This window comes from Oncorhynchus mykiss, chromosome 13, assembly GCF_057628025.1.
Source record: "Oncorhynchus mykiss isolate SJ-2025 chromosome 13, ASM5762802v1, whole genome shotgun sequence".
Classification (NCBI taxonomy): domain Eukaryota; kingdom Metazoa; phylum Chordata; class Actinopteri; order Salmoniformes; family Salmonidae; genus Oncorhynchus; species Oncorhynchus mykiss.
Window position 1 is genome coordinate 74018503 of NC_143034.1, and position 26911 is coordinate 74045413.

At 44.2% G+C, this 26911-nt stretch overlaps 2 protein-coding genes across 2 annotated transcripts; one reads left to right on the top strand and one right to left on the bottom strand.

Moving 5' to 3' along the window:
- Window positions 1-1079: 1079 nt before the first annotated feature.
- Window positions 1080-5518, bottom strand: LOC118948631 (uncharacterized). Its single transcript, XM_036973366.2, has one exon. It carries the CDS (start codon window positions 5139-5141, stop codon window positions 2247-2249), a length of 2895 nt encoding a protein of 964 aa, XP_036829261.2. The 5' UTR covers window positions 5142-5518; the 3' UTR covers window positions 1080-2246.
- Window positions 5519-21682: 16164 nt separating this feature from the next.
- On the top strand, window positions 21683-25534 carry LOC110485316 (toll-like receptor 12). Its single transcript, XM_036973281.2, has one exon. The coding sequence runs from the start codon at window positions 22956-22958 to the stop codon at window positions 24879-24881; it is 1926 nt and encodes a 641-aa protein (XP_036829176.2). The 5' UTR covers window positions 21683-22955; the 3' UTR covers window positions 24882-25534.
- The last annotated feature ends 1377 nt before the right edge of the window (window positions 25535-26911 follow it).

Sequence of the window (26911 nt, forward strand, 5' to 3'; positions counted from 1 at the left end):
GTACAGGTACTGAGTCAGTGTGCAGGGGCACCGGTACCGAGTCAGTGTGCTGGGGCACCGGTACCGAGTCAGTGTGCTGGGGTACAGGTACTGAGTCAGTGTGCGAGGGTACAGGTACTTAGTCAGTGTGTGGGGTACAGGTACTGAGTCAGTGTGCGGGGGTACAGGTACTGAGTCAGTGTGTGGGGGTACAAGTACTTAGTCAGTGTGTGGGGTACAGGTACTGAGTCAGTGTGCAGGGGTACAGGTACTGAGTCAGTGTGCAGGGGTACAGGTACTGAGTCAGTGTGCAGGGGTATAGGTAATGAGTCATCAGTGTGCTGGGTACAGGTACTGAGTCAGTGTGCAGGGTTGCAGGTACTGAGTCAGTGTGCAGGGTTACAGGTACTGAGTCAGTGTGCAGGGTTACAGGTACTGAGTCAGTGTGTGGGGGTACAGGTACTTAGTCAGTGTGTGGGGTACTGACACTGACTCAGTGTGCAGGGGTAGAGGTACTGAGTCAGTTTTCACGGTTACAGGTTAGTTGAGGTTATTTGTACATGTAGGACTTATCATACGAGTAGAGGTGTTAACCCCGATATCCTGGCTATATTTCTAATCTGGACCTCATACCGTCATGACCATCTAACTCTCCCCAGCTTTGGCTCATCCCTCCTCTCCCCTGTAACTATTCCCCAGGTTGTTAATGTAAATGAAGATGTGTTCTCTGTCAAAATACCTGGTAAAATAAAGATGAAATTAAAACTGAACTCAAGCCTAGGACTCTAGTAGAATAATTCTTCAGGTCTCAGGCAAGGTTACCACCGGGGAAGACCTGACCTTTAGCTGGAGGGATGATGCTTATCTGTGACTAGAACTGATAAGGCTGGAGTCTCCATCATACACCATGATAATGGAGGTTAACCAGACATATCAGGCTTACTCTGTGGTCTACTGTAGTCAGAGCATTGATAGCCTGGGCAAGCTGCTGAAAGCTGGCCTCAGTTAGAGACAGTTATCTGTTCTGCATGTGTCAGATCTAAGAACTTATAGAATAGAGAATATGGAGGCATTCTAGAATAGAACAATACAATGAGTTATTCTAATGCAGGGATGCTCTTTATTTAAAAACAGAAACAGAAGACAGTTTCCAACATTTTGGATGAAAGCCTTTATCAAAAGCATAAACAGTAATGAAATACCACAATAAAACTATGTTTCCTCCAATATTGCGCAGAAATTACTTCATTGTCCAGAAAGGGGAAATGTATCAAATATATGTGCCATGAACCATATACAGGCTACACTCAAGCAACACCGTTAGTTAAACAACTAGCAACACATTTAGCTAAACAACTAGCAACTACATTTAGGTAAACAAATAGAAACTACAATTGGTTAAAGAAATAGCAACTACATTTAATTAAACAACTAGCAACACATTTAGTTAAACAACTAGCAACTAGATTTAGTTATACAACTAGCAGCTACATTTAGTTAAACAACTAGCATCTACAAAATGTTAAACAACAAGCAACTACCTTTAGTTAAACAGCTAAAAGATACATTTAGTTAACTAGCAACTACAATTAGTTGAACAAATAGCAACACATTTATTTAAACAAATGGCAACATGATTTAGCTAAACAACTCGCAAGTACATTTAGTTAAACAACTAGCAACACATTGAGTTAAACATCTAGCTACTGCATTTTAGTTAAACAACTAACAACACAAATAGGATCTGATAAAATTTTGGGAATTAACGTTTTTTTGGGGCTTTTTATGAGAAATTTAAATAAGGCTATTAAAAGTAATTTCAGATGAATCACAAAGAGTAAACTCCAGACAGAGCATTTAAAAGGAATTGACAAAACAAATTTCAAACAGTGGTAGACATTTTGTACGGAGGACTTTTAACAACAAATTCAACAGCTCAACATATGTGTCAACATTGCATGTCACATTCAGTCCACAAAGTTCTACATCAACTTATGATGTCACATTTCAGTCCACAAGGTTAAACATCATCTTCTCATGTCACATTTCAGTCCACAAGGTCCTACATCAACCTCTGAAGACACAATTCAGTCTACACAGTCCTACATCAACCTCTGAAGTCAAATTTCTATACCCAAGGTTCTACATCAACCTCTGATCTCATGCTTCAGTCCACAAGGTTCAACATCAACCTCTGATGTCACATTTAGGTCCACAAGGTTCTGCATCAACCTCTGATCTCATGCTTCAGTCCACAGGGTTCTACATCAACCTCCGATCTCATGCTCAGTCGGAGGTTTCAGTTTAGCCCACAGTCTGTCCCAGAATGCCTGGTGCTGAAGGGGGTCCTGGGGCCAGTCCAGATAAGTCCTGGTTTTCAGCAGGCGAGCCAGCCTGTGGTGGGCAGACAGACGGCGAGGGGGGATCTTCTCCAGGAAGACCAGGAGGAGGATGTCCCTTTGTTCCACCTGCAGCCTGTAGGTGGCCAGCTTCATCTCCAGAGAGCACCAGTTACTGCGTAGGTAGTGGCGGCTGACTAGGCAGAGAGTGTGGCGGCTCCGGTAGAGGCTGTCTGTGATGTTCTCCACAATGTCCTTCCCCAGCTGGAAGTCCCTGCTGTGCAGACAGAGGCGCAGGAAAGGAGGACCCCTCTGCTCCAGATTGGGAAGCAGCTCCTCCACCACCCAGTGCTCGTCCTTCCCGCTGTAGGAGACAAACGCATCATAGTGGTAGCGCCCCCTGGTGTTGGATCGCATGGCTTCTAATAGCCAGCCAAGGGTTATGTGGTAGAGGGGGAGGAGGTAGGGGCCGGCCAGGTTATGGACCAACACCACCAGCATGAAGAACAGGACTCCCAGGCCAGTCGCAACAAAGAGCACAAAGCCAACCTCTGTTGTGCAGTTGGCTTCTGTGTACCTGACAAAATTAGGTGTGTCTATTCCATTGTCCGACAAGCATATCAAGTCCTCCAAAGCATACATACCGGTTTTAGAATACGAACCAAGCATGATCACTTCAACCTGCCTGCACCCCTTTGCCCATGTAATGAGCCAAGCATTGTCACAACTGCAAAACATCTGTAAATTATTAAACGTCAAATGCTGAAGACTAGAGAGAGGTTCAGTAAAGCTATAGAATACATTATAAATGTTCTCTATATGCAAATACACTCTTTTCAAAGATTTCAAGTCTTTAGTTAAACTCCCCTCTAAAGAGTAAATCCTGCAGTGGTAAATTTCCAGATCCTCCAGTTTGGTCAAGTTGTGAAAAATGATGTCGGCAGAACGCTGTATTAAAAGATCCACCTGTCGTAGAGTCAGTTTCCTCAGGTGAATCAGCTGATTAATTGATGTTAAATCAACCCTTTTAGCTGAAAGCTTCGATCTGTAGTCAAATGTCTCCACAGACGTGAAGTACTTTCCCATGAATTCAGATCCACAAAGGAATTCTTCAGCATCAGCATGAAGATGGGTTACAGACTGAAAGAAAGGTCTGTCACAGTCCTGAAATGACACCATCTGGCCTTTGAGCTGGAGACTCAGGTTCTGTTTAGATGTGATGTTACTGCCGATAGTCAACTGCATTGGCCTCATAGCTGAACTAATGTACAGATGAGTCAGCTGACTCAGAATGCCACCAAATATAAGTGTCAGATTCAGCTTGATCACAGGTTCTGTTAGTGGGTTGTGCACTTGCCCGAGAAACACTTGTCTAAGAGACATGAGGTGTGTGAAAGACTTTGCCTCAATGTTGTGAATAAGTGGATTGTTCCTGAGGTCTAACCATGTCAAACTATGTAAACCATAAAATGTGTTTGTATTTATCTGTGTTATCTTATTACTTGTAATGTCTAAGGACTCCAGATTCGTCAATCCCAGGAAAGCAAAGTCTTCAATGTTTGAAATTAAATTATGTTTAATATCCAGATACTGCAGCTTAACAAGACAGATAAATTGTTTAGCAAAAAGCATTTGATTTTTCAACCCTAAAGTGAGATTTGTTAACCATGTTATTGGTTGTTTTTGGAAGGAGCAAATATCAAGTCTGTTGTCTTCCAGGCCGTCTATGTTTAATTGATTAAGGTTTTTGAGACTGGAAATAAAATGCCAATCCAAATGGGTAGTAGGATGGAAAGACAAAGGTACACTTAAATACATATATTCTAGCCCAGTGCACAATTCAATACTGGACATAGAGAGGCTGCTTGCATTGAAATTGTTTACTAATATTTTCTTGATTGAAAGCAAAAACACTACATTACAGATACTTTCAATATCAATGACATTGATCCCATAGCAACTGAGGACCTGGATTTGTTTTATCCCAGACAGGGGAAGGTCCAGTAGGACTTCCTGGCTGAAATCCCCTGTTAATCTTGTGAGGTTCTGGAGCCAAGCCAGTGAACCTTCCTCTATATGTGTTATTTCACCAAATGATAAGTCAACCCTCGCTAGATTTATATAAACAGGTGTCATGCTTTCGTTGGTGTTTAAGACAGAGCAGTTTGAAATGATTAACGATCGTATGTTTGTTGCGTCTACATATAACCTAACAAGTGACTTAATATTCATTATTCTGCATGCTATCTCTGACAAATCCTCTAAACAGGGTTCCCTAATGATGAGACTTTGTAACAGAGGAATGCCATGAAAAACATCCGGGGACATTGCTGACAGTCTATAACTCCAAAGAGTCAAATGACTTAGGTTGACGAGATCTCTGAATGTATGGGGCCCAATATGACATTCACAGCAATCTGAGTCAGTTCCCCATTTACCTAAGTGCATATGTTGCAGATTTGGAAGGTGACTGTTCCCAGATGGAAGGATTTGAGTAAAACAGCCATCAATGTACAGGTACTCCAGATCCTGAAACTGAGAGAAAAAGCCCAGAGACATGGCTCTATTTTCACCATGTGTCATAGATATGCAGAGGGTATTGATATTAGGGGGAAGTCCAAGTAGATCCTCCTCGATGGCTGTGACATCTTGACAGGCAGCAGTGTAACGTTCTGCATGATGAGGTAGTTGGCTGCAGATCCAGGTGGGAAAGTGTTCCAAGTCTTCACTACTGTCATAAATCTGGCATTTAGGATGCATCCATCCATTAGAACTCTGAATCCACAGGAACAGGACGGCAGGGTGGGAAAACATAGATCTCATCTCTTCCAACGTCAGTCAAATCTACTGAGATAATTGTCAGAATAATTTGGTTCCGGTGGATATCTCTAGGACGTTGGTTTGATACAGTAAAACCCTTATGAACGCTGTAAACAGTATGGAGTCTCTCGTCTTCTTGTTGTTTGTCAGATGGGTTCCTCCTTGGTAACTAACCCTTTCAACCTGCAGTTGAATTGTATCTCAAGGTAACAGGAGTAAATATTTAATGGTTAGTTTGGTTCCAAAAGTAAAGAAACTATAAAATGTCCCACAGACAATGAAGAACTGAATGCAGAGCTGCAACGTGTTCTCTGACCGCCACAGTTGATGTCTGCGTAGATACAAGGACCAGCATCCTGTTTGTACAGCACAGTAACACTGTATGTAAAACAGCTTGTGAAAGTCTATTTTTACCTGTTTTACATCTCTCTCTTTCAGTTCCTGAAAACAAAAATACTGTCTATAAAAAATGACAATTGACACGAATGACCTGTTGGGACGGAATAGATTTCAGAAGACTGATTAGACTCATTCAAACGTCTGTAGATTGTAATGAAAAATGAATTGGATTACAGTACTTCTTAATTATCAATGAATTCTCTAGTAGATATAAATATCAAAAGAGGAAGTGGGTAACTTCTTTAATGACGTTGTGCTGTTGACATTATTATTATTATTATTATTATTACTCTATGGGCTGTAGTCCTCTTCAGAGCCCTGTGACATGCCTCTATAATGACATTATTACTCTGGGGATGTAGTCCTCTTCAGAGCCCTGTGACATGCCTCTATAATGTGGCATTATTACTCTATGGGCTGTAGTCCTCTTCAGAGCCCTGTGACATGCCTCTATAATGACATTATTACTCTGGGACTGTAGTCCTCTTCAGAGCCCTGTGACATGCCTCTATAATGACATTATTACTCTGGGGCTGTAGTCCTCTTCAGAGCCCTGTGACATGCCTCTATAATGACATTATTACTCTGGGGCTGTAGTCCTCTTCAGAGCCCTGTCACATGCCTCTATAATGACATTATTACTATTATTATTACTGTTACTATATGGGCTGTAGTCCTCTTCAGAGCCCTGTGACATGCCTCTATAATGACATTATTACTCTGGGGCTGTAGTCCTCTTCAGAGCCCTGTGACATGCCTCTATAATGACATTATTACTCTGGGGCTGTAGTCCTCTTCAGAGCCCTGTGACATGCCTCTATAATGACGTTATTACTCTGGGTCTGTAGTCCTCTTCAGAGCCCTGTGACATGCCTCTATAATGACATTATTACTCTGGGACTGTAGTCCTCTTCAGAGCCCTGTGACATGCCTCTATAATGACATTATTACTCTGGGACTGTAGTCCTCTTCAGAGCCCTGTGACATGCCTCTATAATGACATTATTACTCTGGGGCTGTAGTCCTCTTCAGAGCCCTGTGACATGCCTCTATAATGACGTTATTACTCTGGGTCTGTAGTCCTCTTCAGAGCCCTGTGACATGCCTCTATAATGACATTATTACTCTGGGACTGTAGTCCTCTTCAGAGCCCTGTGACATGCCTCTATAATGACATTATTATTCTGGGGCTGCATGCTTTGTTCCACTCTTATTAGATATCCTACTGTACTCACTATCCTACTGTACTCCTCCTACTGTTTCAAATACATGTGTAATGAATCGTATACAGGCAACACTCAAGCAACACATTTATTTGAACAACTTCCAACAAATGTTGCTCAAAATCTAGCAACACATTGAGCTGAACAACTAGCAAATACATTTAGTTAAACAACTAGCAACATATTTAGTTAATTAAAACTTATTCGGGATCGGTGTCCCTTTATTGGCTAAAAGCTAATTTGCACCTAGCAACTGCATGCAACTACATGTAGTTAAACAACTAGCAACTGCATTTAGTTAAACAACTAGCAACTACATTTAGTTAAACACCTAGCAACTACATTTAGTTAAACACCTAGCAACTACATTTAGTTAAACAACTAGCAACTACATTTAGTTAAACAACTAGCAACTACATTTAGTTAAACAACTAGCAGCTACATTTAGTTAAACAACTAGCAACTGTGTTTAGTTAAACAACTAGCAACTACATTTAGTTAAACAACTAGCAACTACATTTAGTTAAACAACTAGCAACTACATTTAGTTAAACAACTAGCAACTACATTTAGTCAAACAACTAGCAACTACATTTAGTTAAACAACTAGCAACTGTGTTTAGTTAAACAACTAGCAACTACATATAGTTAAACAACTAGCAACTGTGTTTAGTTAAACAACTAGCAACACATTTAGTTAAACACCTAGCAACACATTTAGTTACATAACTAGCAACACATTTAGTTAAACACCTAGCAACTACATTTAGTTAAACAACTAGCAACTACATTTAGTTAAATAACTAGCAACACATTTAGTTAAACAACTAGCAACACATTTAGTTAAACACCTAGCAACACATTTAGTTAAACAGCTAATAACTACACTTCTGTACAAATCTTGTTGATCCATGTTTAAATAAAAATTGCTTCGTGGTCATTAATAACAGGTTCATGGTCATTGGTCATTAATATATTGTCATTAATAACTGGTTCATGGTCATTGGTCATTAATATAGTGTCATTAATAACTGGTTCATGGTCATTGGTCATTAATATATTTTCATTAATAACTGGTTCATGGTCATTGGTCATTAATATAGTGTCATTAATAACTGGTTCATGGTCATTGGTCATTAATATAGTGTCATTAATAACTGGTTCATGGTCATTGGTCATTAATATATTGTCATTAATAACTGGTTCATGGTCATTAGTCGTTAATGTATTGTCATTAATAACTGGTTCATTGTCATTGGTCGTTAATGTATTGTCTTTCACAGCAGCATACAGTAGCTGTTATCTGAAATAAAACAGATATTCACAAAATCACACCCTTTTTCAGTTCCTCTTAGTAACATATATACAGTTGAAGTCGAACGTTTACATACACTTAGGTTGGAATCATTAAAACTCGTTTTACAACCACTTCACAAATTTCTTGTTAATTAACCAACTATAGTTTTATCAAGTTGGTTAAGACATCTACCTTTTGCATGACACAAGTCATTTGTTTCCAGACAGATTATTTCACTTATAATTCACTGTATCACAATTCCAGTGGGTCAGAAGTTTACATACGCTAAGATGTCTGTGCCTTTAAACAGCTTGGAAGATTCCAGAAAATGATGTCATGGCTTTAGAAGCTAAATTACATTATTTGAGTCTATTGGAGGTGTACCTGTGGATGTATTTCAAGGCCTTAAACTCAGTGCCTCTTTGCTTGACATCATGGGAAAATCAAAAGATGTCAACCAAGACCTCAGAAAAAAACTGTAGTCCTCCACAAGTCTGGTTCATCATTGGGAGCAATTCCCAAACACCTGAAGGTGCCATGTTCATCTGTACAAACAATAGTACTGTCACAATCGTCGTAAAGGAAATGACCGGACCAAGGTGCAGTGTGGTGAGCGTACATTTTTCTTTATCTTAAAGAATGTTGCCAACAAAACAGTGAACAACAAAACGAACGTGAAGCTCCGTAAGGCAATACATGCATTCAACGAAGACAACAACCCACAAATGAGAAAAGGAAAAAAGGCTGCCTAAGTATGATTCCCAATCAGAGACAACGATAGAAAGCTGTCCCTGATTGAGAATCATACCTGGTCAAAAACAAAGAACCAGAAAGCATAGACTTTCCCACCCGAGTCACACCCTGACCAAACAAACAGAGAATGAAAGCATCTCTACGGTGAGGGCTTGACAGTACCCCCCCCCCCCCCCCCAAAGTTGAGGACTCTGGCCACAAACCTGACACTATAGGGGAGGGTCCGGGTGGGCATCTATCTTGGTGGCGGCTGCGATGCAGAACGCAGACCCCACTCCACCTCTGGCTCCCCCCACTTTTGTGGCGCATCTGTGGCGGGGACCCTCGTCGCCGACCCTGGGCTGGGGACCCTCGCTGCAGGCCCCGGGACTGGGGACCCTCGCCGCAGGCCCCGGACTGGGGACCCTCGCCGCAGGCCCCGGACTGGGGACCCTCGCCGCAGGCCCCGGACTGGGGACCCTCGCTGCAGGCCCCGGACTGGGGACCCTCGCCGCAGGCCCCGGACTGGGGACCTTCGCCGCAGGCCCCGGACTGGGGACCCTCGCTGCAGGCCCCGGACTGGCCCGTGGAGCAGGCACAGGACTCACCAGGCTGGGGAGACCTACTGGAGGCCTGGATCTTGGAGCAGGCACAGGATTCACCAGGCTGGGGAGACATATTGGAGGCCTGGTTCTGGGAGCAGGCAAAGGACTCACCAGGCTGGGGAGACATACTGGAGGCCTGGTTCTGGGAGCAGGCACAGGACTCACCAGGCTGGGGAGACATATTGAAGGCCTGGTCTGTGGACCCTCGCCGTAGGCCCCGGACTGGGGACCCTCGCTGCAGGCCCCGGACTGGGGACCCTCGCCGCAGGCCCCGGACTGGGGACCTTCGCCGCAGGCCCCGGACTGGGGACCCTCGCTGCAGGCCCCGGACTGGCCCGTGGAGCAGGCACAGGACTCACCAGGCTGGGGAGACCTACTGGAGGCCTGGATCTTGGAGCAGGCACAGGACTCACCAGGCTGGGGAGACATATTGGAGGCCTGGTCTGTGGAGCAGGCACGTGCGGAGCGCAGGCACAGGGTGCACTGGGCTGTGATTGCACACCGGAGACACAGTGATCAGAGCCGGCGCAAGATACCTTGGGCCGAAGACGCGCACCGGAGACCAGGAGCGCTGTGCTGGCACAATCCGTCCTGGCTGGATGCCCACTCTAGCACGACACATGCAGGAGCGCTGGCTCCGGGCTGTGAACGCACACTGGAGACACTGTGCACTTCACCGCATAACATGGTACCTGACCAGTACCATGCTCCCGACCGTGAACACGAGGAGTGAGCTCCGCCAACCTCCCCGTGTGCCACCCCAAAAATAATATTTTGGAGTGGCCTCCCGGTCTTCCTTGCCAGCCGTGACCCTGTGTAACGCTGTGCCCCTTTACTAGCTGCCTCCGCCTTCCTCGCTGCTTCCACCTGCTTCCACGGCAGGCGATCCTTTCCAGCCAGGATCTCCTCCCACGTCCAGGATCCCTTTCCTTCCAGAATGTCTTCCCATGTCCACTCTGTCTGCTCCTCCTGGCCACGCTGCTTGGTCCGTTTGAGGTGGGTTGTTTTGTCACAATCGTCTTCAAGGAAATGACCAGACCAAGGTGCAGGTTGGTGAGCGTACATTTTTCTTTATTTTAAAGAATGTTGCCAACAAAACAGTGAACAACAAAACAAACGTGAAGCTGAGGCTTTCCCAACCGAGTCACACCCTTGCGTGACAAGTATGAGAGTATAAACATCATGGGACCACGCAGCCGTCATATGGCTCAGGAAGGAGATGCGTTCTGTCTCCTAGAGATGAACGTACTTTGGTGAGAAGAGTGCAAATCAATCCCAGAACAACTGCAAAGGACCTTGTGAAGATGCTGGAAGAAACAGGTACAAAAGTATCTATATCCACAGCAAAATGAGCCTTATCTCAACATATCATGAAAGGCCGCTCAGCAAGGAAAAAGCCACTGCTCAAAAACTCCCATAAAAAACAGACTACAGTTTGCAACTGCACACATGGACGAAGATTGTACTTTTTGGAGAAATGTCCTCTGGTCTGATGAAACAAAAATAGAACTGTTTGACCATAATGACCATCGTCATGTTTGGAGGAAAAAGGGGGAGGCTTGCAAGCCAAAGAACACCACCCCTACTGTGAAGCACCAGGGTGGCAGCATCATGATGTGCGGGTGCTTTGCTGCAGGAGGGACTAGTGCACTTCACAAAATAGATGACATCATGAGGTAGGAAAATTATGTGGATATATTGAAGCAACATCTCAAGACATCAGTTATAGCTTGGTCGCAAATGGGCTTCCAAACGGACAATGACCCCAAGCATACTTCCAAAGTTGTGGCAAAATGGCTTAAGGACAACAAAGTCAAGGTATTGGAGTGGCCATCACTAAGCCTTGAATGTAAACTTCTGACCCACTGGGAATGTGATGAAAGAAATAAAAGCTGACATAAATAATTCTCTCTACTATTATTCTGACATTTCACATTCTTAAAATAAAGTTGTTATCCTAACTGACCTAAAACAGGGAATTATTACTGGGATTAAATGTCAGGAATTGTGAAAACTGAGTTTAAATGTATTTGGCTAAGGTGTTTGTAAACTTCCGACTTCAAATGTACATGTAAAGATTTGTGTTAGCGAAAAGGTGTTGAAAAAATACAAAAAGGATCTGATAAAAAAAATTGCAAGAAAAAAATGTATAGGCTTTTTTCTAAGTAATTTAAATATAATTAATTCTAAATAAGATGTAATTAAGATGTAATTTAAAGATGTAAAATGTAATCTATGTAATTTAAATAGGATTATTTCTTTGTAATTTAAATCTGAATATTTCTAAGTACTTGAAAAATGATTATTTCTAAGTAATTTCAAATGAATCAGAAAAAAATACACTCCCTATAAAGCATTTAAAAGGACTTCATCAGATTTGTCAGAACAAATCTCAAATACTAGTAGACATTTTGAACGACAAATTCAATACCGCAACATATGTGACCGAACTGCTTGATTCGGTCTTGTGTAACAAGTTATGCTAAAACAGGGACCTGTGAAATATAGCATTTAACTTAAAAACAGAAACAGAAGCCAGTTTCCATATTTCGGTTGGATGCCTTGGTCAAGAGCATAAACAATTACCAAATCAAATCAAACTTTATTTGTCACATACAAGTGTAGACCATACCGTGAAATGCTTACTTACAAGCCCTTAACCAACCGTGTAGACTTTACTGTCATGTACTGTCATGTTGTGTCTTGTCTCTGTCCTTTCCCTTCACCCTGTCTCCCTCTGCTGGTCGTTGTTAGGTTACCTTTTCTCCCCCGCTTTCCCCCAGCTGTTCCTTGTCTCCTCTGACTACCCATTCACCCCGTTTCCCACCTGTTCCCTTTTTCCCTCTGATTAGGTCCCTATATCTCTCTCTGTTTCTGTTCCTGTCCTTGTCGGATTCTTGTTTGTTGTGTTTCATGCCTGAGCCAGACTATCGTCATGTTTGCTGTAACCTTGTCCTGTCCTGTCGGAATCTGCCGGTCTATCTGAGCCTACCTATGTTTGGTTATTAAAGAAGCTCTGTTTAAGTTAGTTCGCTTTTGGGTCCTCATTCACTCACCATAACAGAAGAATCCGACCAAGAATGGACCCAGCGACTTCGGATCCTCTCCACTCAGCCGTCGGGATCCAGGGAGCGATGCTAGGCAGACACGAGCAGGAAGTGTCTGCTGCTCGACATGCCGTTGAGACCCTGGCCACCCAAGTCTCCAACCTCACAGAACAGGTTCACCATCTCCGCCTCGATCCACCGGCCACTTCCAGGGCTTTCGAATCTCCGGAGCCCAGAATCAATAACCCGCCGTGTTACTCTGGGGAGCCCACTGAATGCCGCTCGTTCCTCACCCAGTGTGATATTGTGTTTTCTCTCCAGCCCAACACTTACTCCAGGAGCACTGCTCGTGTCGCCTACGTCATATCTCTCCTTATTGGACGGGCTCGTGAGTGGGGCACGGCAATCTGGGAGGCAAGGGCTGAGTGTACTAACCAGTATCAGGACTTTAAGGAGGAGATGATACGGGTTTTTGATCGATCTGTTTTTGGGGAGGAGGCTTCCAGGGCCCTGTCTTCCCTATGTCAAGGCAATCGATCCATAACAGACTACTCTATTGAGTTTCGCACTCTTGCTGTCTCCAGTGGCTGGAACGAGCCGGCCTTGCTCGCTCGTCTTCTGGAGGGTTTCCGCGCAGAGGTAAAGGATGAGATTCTCTCCCGGGAGGTTCCTTCCAGCGTGGATTCCTTGATTGAACTCGCTATTCGCATTGAGCGACGGGTTGATCTTCGTCACCGAGCTCGTGGAAAGGAGCTCGCGCTCTCCGTCGCCTCCCTCTCCGCATCACTACCATCTTCCTCTGCCGGCTCGGGTGCTGAGCCCATGCAGCTGGGAGGTATCCGCATCTCGACTAAGGAGAGGGAACGGAGAATCACCAACCGCCTCTGTCTCTATTGCGGTTCCGCTGGTCATTTTGTCACTTCATGTCCAGTAAAAGGCCAGAGCTCGTCAGTAAGCGGAGGGCTACTGGTGAGCGCTACTACTCCTGTCTCTCCTTCAAGATCCTGCACTACCTTGTCGGTCCATCTACGCTGGACCGGTTCGTCAGCTTCCTGCAGTGCCTTAATAGACTCTGGGGCGGAGGGCTGTTTTATGGACGAGACCTGGGCTCGGGAACATGACATTCCTCTCAGACAGTTAAAGGAGCCCACGGCCTTGTTCACCCTGGATGGTAGTCCTCTCCCCAGGATTCAGCGTGAGACGCTACCTTTAACCCTCACTGTTTCTGGTAATCATAGTGAAACCATTTCTTTTTTAATTTTTCGTTCACCTTTTACACCTGTTGTTTTGGGCCATCCCTGGCTAGTTTGTCATAATCCTTCCATTAATTGGTCTAGTAATTCTATCCTCTCCTGGAACGTCTCTTGTCATGTGAAATGTTTAATGTCTGCTATCCCTCCTGTTTCCTCTGTCTCTTCTTCACAGGAGGAGCCTGGTGATTTGACAGGGGTGCCGGAGGAATATCACGATCTGCGCACGGTGTTCAGTCGGTCCAGGGCCACCTCTCTTCCTCCACACCGGTCGTATGATTGTAGTATTGATCTCCTTCCGGGAACCACTCCCCCCCGGGGTAGACTATACTCTCTGTCGGCTCCCGAACGTAAGGCTCTCGAGGATTATTTGTCTGTAGCTCTTGACGCCGGTACCATAGTCCCCTCCTCCTCTCCCGCCGGAGCGGGGGTTTTTTTTGTCAAGAAGAAGGACGGGTCTCTGCGCCCCTGCATAGATTATCGAGGGCTGAATGACATAACAGTGAAGAATCGTTATCCGCTTCCTCTTATGTCTTCAGCCTTCGAGATCCTGCAGGGAGCCAGGTTTTTCACTAAGTTGGACCTTCGTAACGCTTACCATCTCGTGCGCATCAGGGAGGGGGACGAGTGGAAGACGGCGTTTAACACTCCGTTAGGGCACTTTGAATACCGGGTTCTTCCTTTCGGCCTCGCTAACGCTCCAGCTGTCTTTCAGGCATTAGTCAATGATGTCCTGAGAGACATGCTGAACATCTTTGTTTTCGTTTACCTTGACGATATCCTGATTTTTTCACCGTCACTCCAGATTCATGTTCAGCACGTTCGACGTGTCCTCCAGCGCCTTTTAGAGAATTGTCTTTTTGTGAAGGCTGAGAAGTGCACTTTTCATGCCTCCTCCGTCACATTTCTCGGTTCTGTTATTTCCGCTGAAGGCATTAAGATGGATCCCGCTAAGGTCCAAGCTGTCATTGATTGGCCCGTCCCTAAGTCACGCGTCGAGCTGCAGCGCTTTCTCGGCTTCGCGAACTTCTATCGTCGTTTCATCCGTAATTTCGGTCAGGTGGCAGCTCCTCTCACAGCCCTTACTTCTGTCAAGACGTGCTTTAAGTGGTCCGTTTCCGCCCAGGGAGCTTTTGATCTCCTCAAGAATCGTTTTACATCCGCTCCTATCCTTGTTACACCTGACGTCTCTAGACAGTTCGTTGTCGAGGTTGACGCGTCAGAGGTGGGCGTGGGAGCCATCCTTTCTCAGCGCTCCCTCTCTGACGACAAGGTCCACCCATGCGCGTATTTTTCTCATCGCCTGTAGCCGTCGGAACGTAACTATGATGTGGGTAACCGCGAACTGCTCGCCATCCGGTTAGCCCTAGGCGAATGGCGACAGTGGTTGGAGGGGGCGACCGTTCCTTTTGTCGTTTGGACTGACCATAGGAACCTTGAGTACATCCGTTCTGCCAAACGACTTAATGCGCGTCAGGCGCGTTGGGCGCTGTTTTTCGCTCGTTTCGAGTTCGTGATTTCTTATCGTCCGGGCTCTAAGAACACCAAGCCTGATGCTTTGTCTCGTCTCTTCAGTTCTTCAGTAGCCTCCACTGACCCCGAGGGGATTCTCCCTGTCGGGTTGACTGTCTGGGGAATTGAGAGGCAGGTAAAACAAGCGCTCACTCACACTCCGTCGCCGCGCGCTTGTCCTAGGAACCTTCTTTTCGTTCCCGTTCCTACTCGTCTGGCCGTTCTTCAGTGGGCTCACTCTGCCAAGTTAGCTGGCCACCCTGGCGTTCGGGGTACGCTTGCTTCCATTCGCCAGCGTTTTTGGTGGCCCACCCGGGAGCATGACACGCGTCGTTTCGTGGCTGCTTGTTCGGTCTGCGCGCAGACTAAGTCCGGTAACTCTCCTCCTGCCGGCCGTCTCAGGCCGCTTCCTATTCCCTCTCGACCGTGGTCTCACATCGCCTTAGATTTTGTCACCGGACTGCCTTCGTCAGCGGGGAAGACTGTTATTCTTACGGTTGTCGATAGGTTCTCTAAGGCGGCTCATTTCATTCCCCTTGCTAAGCTTCCTTCTGCTAAAGAGACGGCACAAATCATCATCGAGAATGTTTTCAGAATTCATGGCCTTCCGTCAGACGTCGTTTCGGACAGAGGTCCGCAATTCACGTCTCAATTTTGGAGGGAGTTTTGCCGTTTGATTGGGGCTTCCGTCAGTCTCTCTTCCGGCTTTCACCCCCAGTCTAACGGTCAAGCAGAACGGGCCAATCAGACTATTGGTCGCATCTTACGCAGTCTTTCTTTTCGTAACCCTGCGTCTTGGTCAGAACAGCTCCCCTGGGCAGAATACGCCCACAACTCGCTTCCTTCGTCTGCGACCGGGCTATCTCCTTTTCAGAGTAGCCTCGGGTACCAGCCTCCGCTGTTCTCATCTCAGTTCGCCGAGTCCAGCGTCCCCTCCGCTCAGGCTTTTGTCCAACGTTGCGAGCGCACCTGGAAGAGGGTCAGGTCTGCACTTTGCCGTTATAGGACGCAGACTGTGAGGGCTGCTAATAAGCGTAGAACTAAGAGTCCTAGATATTGTCGCGGTCAGAGAGTTTGGCTCTCCACTCAGAACCTTCCCCTTAAGACGGCTTCTCGCAAGTTGACCCCGCGGTTCATTGGTCCGTTCCGTATTTCTCGGGTCATTAATCCTGTCGCAGTTCGACTTCTTCTTCCGCGATACCTTCGTCGCGTCCACCCGGTCTTCCATGTCTCCTGCATCAAGCCCGTCCTTCGCGCCCCCGCTCGTCTTCCCCCCCCCCCCCCATCCTTGTCGAGGGCGCACCCATCTACAGGGTCCGTAGAATTTTGGACATGCGTCCTCGGGGCCGTGGTCACCAGTACCTCGTAGATTGGGAGGGGTACGGTCCTGAGGAGAGGAGTTGGGTTCCCTCTCGGGACGTGCTGGACCGTGCGCTGATCGAGGATTTCCTCCGTTGCCGCCAGGTTTCCTCCTCGAGTGCGCCAGGAGGCGCTCGGTGAGTGGGGGGGTACTGTCATGTACTGTCATGTTGTGTCTTGTCTCTGTCCTTTCCCTTCACCCTGTCTCCCTCTGCTGGTCGTTGTTAGGTTACCTTTTCTCCCCCGCTTTCCCCCAGCTGTTCCTTGTCTCCTCTGACTACCCATTCACCCCGTTTCCCACCTGTTCCCTTTTTCCCTCTGATTAGGTCCCTATATCTCTCTCTGTTTCTGTTCCTGTCCTTGTCGGATTCTTGTTTGTTGTGTTTCATGCCTGAGCCAGACTATCGTCATGTTTGCTGTAACCTTGTCCTGTCCTGTCGGAATCTGCCGGTCTATCTGAGCCTACCTATGTTTGGTTATTAAAGAAGCTCTGTTTAAGTTAGTTCGCTTTTGGGTCCTCATTCACTCACCATAACATTTACAGTGAAATGCTTACTTACAAGCCCTTAACCAACAGTATAGACCGTACCGTGCATTCCTTACTTACAAGCCCTTAACCAACAGTGTAGACCTTACTGTGAAATGCTTTACTTACAAGCCCTTAACCAACAGTGTAGACCTTACTGTGAAATGCTTTACTTACAAGCCCTTAACCAACAGTGTAGACCTTACCGTGAAATGTTTACTTACAAGCCCTTAACCAACAGTGTAGACCTTACCGTGAAATGCTTTTACTTACAAGCCCTTAACCAACAGTGTAGACCTTACCGTGAAATGCTGACTTACAAGCCTTTAACCAACAGTGTAGACCTCACCGTGAAATGCTTTTACTTACAAGCCTTTAACCAACAGTGTAGACCTTACCGTGAAATGTTTACTTACAAGCCCTTAACCAACAGTGTAGACCTTACCGTGAAATGCTTTACTTACAAGCCCTTAACCAACAGTGCAGTTCAAGAAGAGTTAAGAAAATATTTACCAAATAAACTGTAGTCTCTTACAATTTTATGGGCTTTCCTCTGACACCACCTATTATATAGGTCCTGCATTGCAGGAAGCTTGGCCGAAGTGATGTACTGGGCCATACGCACTACCCTCTGTAGCGCCTTACGATCAGATGCCAAGCAGTTGCCATATCAGGCGGTGATACAACCGGTCATGATGCTTTCGATGGTGCAGCTGTAGAACTAAAATTGGGGACCTATGCAAAATCTTTTCAGTCTCCAGAAGGGGAATAGGTTTTGTCGTGCCCTCTTCACGACTGTCTTGGTGTATTTGGACCATGATAGTTTGTTTGCAATGTGGACATCAAGGAACTTGAAACTCTCGACCCGCTCCACTACAGCCCAGTTGATTTTAGTGAGGGCCTGTTCAGCCCGCCTTTTCCTGTAGTCCACGATCAGCTCTGTTGTCTTGCTCACATTAAGGGAGAGGTTGTTTTCATGGCACCACACTGCCAGTTATCTTACCTCCTCCCCATAATCTGTCTCATTGGTGGTGAACACGTCCTGGTAATCCATCTGCCCCCGCAGCTTTGTGAATGACGACCTGTTTAAAGGTCTTGCTCACATTGGCTACAGAGAGCGTTATCACAAAGTCATCCAAAACAGCTGGTGCTCTTGTGGATGCTTCAGTGCTGCTTTCCACGATGCATTTAGCTCATCTGGTAGGTTCCCTGGGCTCACTGTCTTTCCCTTTGTAGTCCGTAATAGTTTTCAAGCCCTGCCACATCCGACGAGCATCTTTTCTTGTTTGATGGTTCGGCTGAGGACATAGCAAGATTTCTCATAGGCGTCCGGATTAGTGTCCCGCTCCTTGAAAGCAGCATCCATGGTTTCTGGTTTGGATATGTACGAACGGTCATCTTGGGGACGACATTGTCGATGCACTTATTGATGAAGCCGATGACTGAGGTGTTATATAGTTTATATAGTTTATATAGTTTATATAGTTATATAGTTTTTGCTAACAAAACAGTCCTGAAGCGTAGCATATATGGCCATATACAGTGCCTTGCGAAAGTATTCGGCCCCCTTGAACTTTGCGACCTTTTGCCACATTTCAGGCTTCAAACATAAAGATAGAAAACTGTATTTTTTTGTGAAGAATCACAAGTGGGACACAATCATGAAGTGGAACGACATTTATTGGATATTTCAAACTTTTTTAACAAATCAAAAACTGAAAAATTGGACGTGCAAAATTATTCAGCCCCCTTAAGTTAATACTTTGTAGCGCCACCTTTTGCTGCGATTACAGCTGTAAGTCGCTTGGGGTATGTCTCTATCAGTTTTGCACATCGAGAGACTGACATTTTTTCCCATTCCTCCTTGCAAAACAGCTCGAGCTCAGTGAGGTTGGAAGGAGAGCATTTGTGAACAGCAGTTTTCAGTTCTTTCCACAGATTCTCGATTGGATTCAGGTCTGGACTTTGACTTGGCCATTCTAACACCTGGATATGTTTATTTTTGAACCATTCCATTGTAGATTTTGCTTTATGTTTTGGATCATTGTCTTGTTGGAAGACAAATCTCCGTCCCAGTCTCAGGTCTTTTGCAGACTCCATCAGGTTTTCTTACAGAATGGTCCTGTATTTGTCTCCATCCATCTTCCCATCAATTTTAACCATCTTCCCTGTCCCTGCTGAAGAAAAGCAGGCCCAAACCATGATGCTGCCACCACCATGTTTGACAGTGGGGATGGTGTGTTCAGGGTGATGAGCTGTGTTGCTTTTACGCCAAACATAACGTTTTGCATTGTTCCCAAAAAGTTCAATTTTGGTTTCATCTGACCAGAGCACCTTCTTCCACATGTTTGGTGTGTCTCCCACTTGTGGCAAACTTTAAACGACACTTTTTATGGATATCTTTAAGAAATGGCTTTCTTCTTGCCACTCTTCCATAAAGGCCAGATTTGTGCAATATACGACTGATTGTTGTCCTATGGACAGAGTCTCCCACCTCAGCTGTAGATCTCTGCAGTTCATCCAGAGTGATCATGGGCCTCTTGGCTGCATCTCTGATCAGTCTTCTCCTTGTATGAGTTTAGAGGGACGGCCAGATCCTGGTAGATTTGCAGTGGTCTGATACTCCTTCCATTTCAATATTATCGCTTGCACAGTGCTCCTTGGAATGTTTAAAGCTTGGGAAATATTTTTGTATCCAAATCCGGCTTTAAACTTCTTCACAACAGTATCTCGGACCTGCCTGGTGTGTTCCTTGTTCTTCATGATGCTCTCTGCACTTTTAACGGACCTCTGAGACTATCACAGTGCAGGTGCATTTATGCGGAGACTTGATTACACACAGGTGGATTGTATTTATCATCATTAGTCATTTAGGTCAACATTGGATCATTCAGAGATCCTCACTGAACTTCTGGAGAGAGTTTCCTGCACTGAAAGTAAAGGGGCTGAATAATTTTGCACGCCCAATTTTTCAGTTTTTGATTTGTTAAAAAAGTTTGAAATATCCAATAAATGTCGTTCCACTTCATGATTGTGTCCCACTTGTTGTTGATTCTTCACAAACAAATACAGTTTTATATCTTTATGTTTGAAGCCTGAAATGTGGCAAAAGGTCGCAAAGTTCAAGGGTGCCGAAAACTTTCGCAAGGCACTGTATGCCAAATGAAGGGCGGGGGAGAGGTTAGTACTCATCTCTGTGTGTGGAGTAGAAGTGGTACTTGAAATGTTTTCTCCTTGTTGCACATTTGACATGCTGGTAAAGATTTGGTAAAACTGATTTAAGTTTGCCTGCATTTTTTTATTTTATTTTACCTTTATTTAGCTAGGCAAGAGTAATAATGTCATTATAGAAGCATGTCACAGGGCTCTGAAGAGGACTACAGCCCCAGAGTAATAATGTCATTATAGAGGCATGTCACAGGGCTCTGAAGAGGACTACAGTCCCAGAGTAATAATGTCATTATAGAAGCATGTCACAGGGCTCTGAAGAGGACTACAGCCCCAGTGTAATAATGTCATTATAGAGGCATGTCACAGGGCTCTGAAGAGGACTACAGCCCCAGAGTAATAATGTCATTATAGAGGCATGTCACAGGGCTCTGAAGAGGACTACAGCCCCAGAGTAATAATGTCATTATAGAGGCATGTCACAGGACTCTGAAGAGGACTACAGCCCCAGAGTAATAATGTCATTCTAGAAGCATGTCACAGGGCTCTGAAGAGGACTACAGCCCCAGAGTAATAATGTCATTATAGAGGCATGTCACAGGGCTCTGAAGAGGACTACAGCCCCAGAGTAATAATGTCATTATAGAGGCATGTCACAGGGCTCTGAAGAGGACTACAGCCCCAGAGTAATAATGTCATTATAGAGGCATGTCACAGGGCTCTGAAGAGGACTACAGCCCCAGAGTAATAATGTCATTATAGAGGCATGTCACAGGGCTCTGAAGGGGACTACAGCCCCAGAGTAATAATGTCATTATAGAGGCATGTCACAGGGCTCTGAAGAGGACTACAGCCCCAGTGTAATAATGTCATTATAGAGGCATGTCACAGGGCTCTGAAGGGGACTACAGCCCCAGAGTAATAATGTCATTATAGAGGCATGTCACAGGGCTCTGAAGAGGACTACAGCCCCAGAGTAATAATGTCATTATAGAGGCATGTCACAGGGCTCTGAAGAGGACTACAGCCCCAGAGTAATAATGTCATTATAGAGGCATGTCACAGGGCTCTGAAGAGGACTACAGCCAATAGAGTAACAGTAATAATAATAATAATAATGTTAACAGCACAACGTCATTAAAGAAGTTACCCACTTCCTATTTTGATATTTATATCTACTAGAGAATTAATTAATAATTAAGAAGTACTGTAATCCAATTCATGTCTCATTACAATCTACAGACGTTTGAATGAGTCTAATCAGTCTTCTGAAATCTATCCCGTCCCAACAGGTCCTTCGTGTCAATTGTCATTTTTTATAGACAGTATTTTTGTTTTCAGGAACTGAAAGAGAGAGATGTAAAACAGGTAAAAATAGACTTTCACAAGCTGTTTTACATACAGTGTTACTGTGCTGTACAAACAGGATGCTGGTCCTTGTATCTACGCAGACATCAACTGTGGCGGTCAGAGAACACGTTGCAGCTCCTGTTACCTTGAGATACAACTCAACTGCAGGGTGAAAGGGAAGAACACTGGAACAACCAAAAGGTATGAACTGCTGTTAGTTACCAAGGAGGAACCCATCTGACAAACAACAAGAAGACCAGAGACTCCATACTGTTTACAGCGTTCATAAGGGTTTTACTGTATCAAACCAACGTCCTAGAGATATCCACCGGAACCAAACTATTCTGACAATTATCTCAGTAGATTTGACTGACGTTGGAAGAGATGAGATCTATGTTTTCCCACCCTGCCGTCCTGTTCCTGTGGATTCAGAGTTCTAGTGGATGGATGCATCCTAAATGCCAGATTTATGACAGTAGTGAAGACTTGGAACACTTTCCCACCTGGACCTGCAGCCACATACCTCATCATGCAGAACGTTACACTGCTGCCTGTCAAGATGTCACAGCCATCGAGGAGGATCTACTTGGACTTCCCCCTAATATCAATACCCTCTGCATATTTATGACACATGGTGAAAATAGATCCATGTCTCTGGGCTTTTTCTCTCAGTTTCAGGATCTGGAGTACCTGTGCATTAAGGGCTGTTTTACTCAAATACTTCCATCTGGGAACAGTCACCTTCCAAATCTGCAACATATGTACTTAAGTAATTGGGGGATGGACTATGATTGCTGTGAATGTCATATTGGGCCCCATACATTCAGAGATCTCGTCAACCTAAGTCATTTGACTCTTTGGAGTTATAGACTGTCAGCAATGGCCCCGGATGTTTTTCATGGCATTCCTCTGTTACAAAGTCTCATCATTAGGGAACCCTATTTAGAGGATTTGTCAGAGATAGCATGCAGAATTATGAAAATTAAGTCACTTGTTAGGTTATATGTAGACGCAACAAACATACGATCGTTAAACATTTCAAACTGCTCCGTCTTAAACACCAACGAAAGCATGACACCTGTTTTTAGAAATCTAGCGAGGGTTGTGAAATATGTGAAATAACACATATAGAGGAAGTTTCACAGGCTTGGCTCCAGAACCTCACAAGGTTAACAGGGGCTTTCAGCCAGGAAGTCCTACTGGACCTTCCCCTGTCTGGGATTAAACAAATCCAGGACTTCAGTTGCTCTGGGATCAATGTCATTTATATTGAAAGTATCTGTAATGTAGTGTTTTTGCTTTCAATCAAGAAATTATTTGTAAACAATGCCAATACAAGCAGCCTCTCTATGTCCAGTGTTGAATTGTGCACTGGGCTAGAATATATGTATTTAAGTGTACCTTTGTCTTTCCATCCTACTACCCATTTGGAATGGAATTTTATTTCCAGTCTCAAAAACCTTAATCAATTAAAAATAGATGGCCTGGAAGATAACAGACTAGATATTTGCTCTTTCCAAAAACAACCAATAACATGGTTAACAAATCTCACTTTAGGGTTGAAAAATCTAATGCCTTTTGCTAAACAATTTATCTGTCTTGTTAAGCTGCAGTATCTGGACTTGACACAGAATTTAATTTCAAACATTGAAGACTTTGCTTTCCTGGGATTAACGAATCTGGAGTCCTTAGACATTACAAGTAATAACATAACACAGATAAATACAAACACATTTTATGGTTTACATAGTTTGACATGGTTAGACCTCAGGAACAATCCACTTATTCACAACATTGAGGCAATGTCTTTCACACACCTCATGTCTCTTAGACAAGTGTTTCTCGGGCAAGTGCACAACCCACTAACAGAACCTGTGATCAAGCTGAATCTGACACTTATATTTGGTGGCATTCTGAGTCAGCTGACTCATCTGTACATTAGTTCAGCTATGAGGCCAATGCAGTTGACTATCGGCAGTAACATCACATCTAAACAGAACCTGAGTCTCCAGCTCAAAGGCCAGACGGTGTCATTTCAGGACTGTGACAGACCTTTCTTTCAGTCTGTAACCCATCTTCATGCTGATGCTGAAGAATTCCTTTGTGGATCTGAATTCATGGGAAAGTACTTCACGTCTGTGGAGACATTTGACTACAGATCGAAGCTTTCAGCTAAAAGGGTTGATTTAACATCAATTAATCAGCTGATTCACCTGAGGAAACTGACTCTACGACAGGTGGATCTTTTAATACAGCGTTCTGCAGACATCATTTTTCACAACTTGACCAAACTGGAGGATCTGGAAATTTACCACTGCAGGATTTACTCCTTAGAGGGGAGTTTAACTAAAGACTTGAAATCTTTGAAAAGAGTGTATTTGCATATAGAGAACATTTATAATGTATTCTATAGCTTTACTGAACCTCTCTCTAGTCTTAAGCATTTGACATTTGATAATTTACAGATGTTTTGCAGTTGTGACAATGCTTGGCTCATTACATGGGCAAAGGGGTGCAGGCAGGTTGAAGTGATCATGCTTGGTCCGTATGCTAAAACCGGTATGTATGCTTTGGAGGACTTGATATGCTTGTCGGACAATGGAATAGACACACCTAATTTTGTCAGGTACACAGAAGCAAACTGCACAACCGAGGTTGGCTTTGTGCTCTTTGTTGCGACTGGCCTGGGAGTCCTGTTCTTCATGCTGGTGGTGTTGGTCCATAACCTGGCCGGCCCCTACCTCCTCCCCCTCTACCACATCACCCTTGGCTGGCTGTTAGAAGCCATGCGATCCAACACCAGGGGGCGCTACCACTACGATGCGTTTGTCTCCTATAGCGGGAAGGACGAGCGCTGGGTGGTGGAGGAGCTGCTTCCCAATCTGGAGCAGAGGGGTCCTCCTTTCCTGCGCCTCTGTCTGCACAGCAGGGACTTCCAGCTGGGGAAGGACATTGTGGAGAACATCACAGACAGCCTCTACCGGAGCCGCCACACTCTCTGCCTAGTCAGCCGCCACTACCTACGCAGTAACTGGTGCTCTCTGGAGATGAAGCTGGCCACCTACAGGCTGCAGCTTGAGCAAAGGGACATCCTCCTTCTGGTCTTCCTGGAGAAGATCCCCCCTCGACATCTGTCTGCCCACCACAGGCTGGCTCGCCTGCTGAAAACCAGGACTTATCTGGACTGGCCCCAGGACCCCCTTCAGCACCAGGCATTCTGGGACAGACTGTGGGCTAAACTGAAACCTCAGACCGAGCTTGAGATCAGAGGTTGATGTTGAACCATGTGGACTGAAGCTAGACATCAGCTGTTGATGTAGAACCTTGTGAACTGAAAAGTGACATCAGAGGTTGATGTAGAACCTTGTGGACTGAAGCATGAGATCAGCGGTTGATGTAGAACCTTGTGGACTGAAATGTGACATCAGAGGTTGATGTAGAACCTTGGGTATAGAAATTTGACCAGAGGTTGATGTAGGACTGTGTAGACTGACTTGTGTCTTCAGAGGTTGATGTAGAACCTTGTGGACTGAAATGTGACATGAGAAGATGATGTTTAACCTTGTGGACTGAAATGTGACATGCAATGTTGACACATATGTTGAGCTGTTGAATTTGTTGTTAAAAGTCCTCCGTACAAAATGTCTACCGCTGTTTGAAATTTGTTTTGTCAATTCCTTTTAAATGCTCTGTCTGGAGTGTACTTTTTGCGATTCATCTGAAATTACTTTTAATAGCCTTATTTAAATTGCTCATAAAAATGCCTAAACATTTTATAAATTCCCTAAATTTTATCAGATCCTATTTGTATTTTTAAACACCTAATTGCTTATTCATATCTTTGTTTGTATATTTGTTGCTAAGAGGAACTGAAAAAGGGTGTGACTACTGTGTACTGCAGTGAATGACTAAACATACATACAACATGTCCAATGACCATGAACCAGTTATTAATGACTATACATGAATGACCAATGACCATGAACCAGTTATTAATGACTATACATGAATGACCAATGACCATGAAGCAGTTATGAATGACTATACATGAATGACCAATGACCATGAACCAGTTATTAATGACAAAACATAAATGTCCAATGGCCATGAAGCAGTTATTAATGACAAAACATAAATGTCCAATGACCATGAAGCAGTTATTAATGACTATACATAAATGTCCAATGACCATGAAGCAGTTATTAATGACAATACATTAATGACCAATGACCATGAACCAGTTATTAATGACTATACATGAATGACCAATGACCATGAAGCAGTTATTAATGACAAAACATAAATGTCCAATGACCATGAAGCAGTTATTAATGACTATACATGAATGACCAATGACCATGAAGCAGTTATTAATGACAAAACATGAATGACCAATGACCATGAAGCAGTTATTAATGACAAAACATGAATGACCAATGACCATGAAGCAGTTATAAATGACAAAACATAAATGTCCAATGACCATGAAGCAGTTATTAATGACTATACATGAATGACCAATGACCATGAAGCAGTTATTAATGACAAAACATAAATGTCCAATGACCATGAAGCAGTTATTAATGACTATACATGAATGACCAATGACCATGAAGCAGTTATTAATGACAAAACATAAATGTCCAATGGCCATGAAGCAGTTATTAATGACAAAACATAAATGACCAATGACCATGAAGCAGTTATTAATGACTGTACATGAATGACCAATGACCATGAACCAGTTATTAATGACAAAACATAAATGACCAATGACCATGAAGCAGTTATTAATGACTATACATGAATGACCAATGACCATGAAGCAGTTATTAATGACTATACATGAATGACCAATGACCATGAACCAGTTATTAATGACAAAACATACATGTCCAATGACCATGAAGCAGTTATTAATAACAAAACATAAATGTCCAATGACCATGAAGCAGTTATTAATGACAAAACATAAATGGACAATGACCATGAAGCAGTTATTAATGACTGTACATGAATGACCAATGACCATGAACCAGTTATTAATGACAAAACATAAATGACCAATGACCATGAAGCAGTTATTAATGACTATACATGAATGACCAATGACCATGAAGCAGTTATTAATGACTATACATGAATGACCAATGACCATGAAGCAGTTATTAATGACTATACATGAATGACCAATGACCATGAAGCAGTTATTAATGACTATACATGAATGACCAATGACCATGAAGCAGTTATTAATGACTATACATGAATGACCAATGACCATGAACCAGTTATTAATGACAAT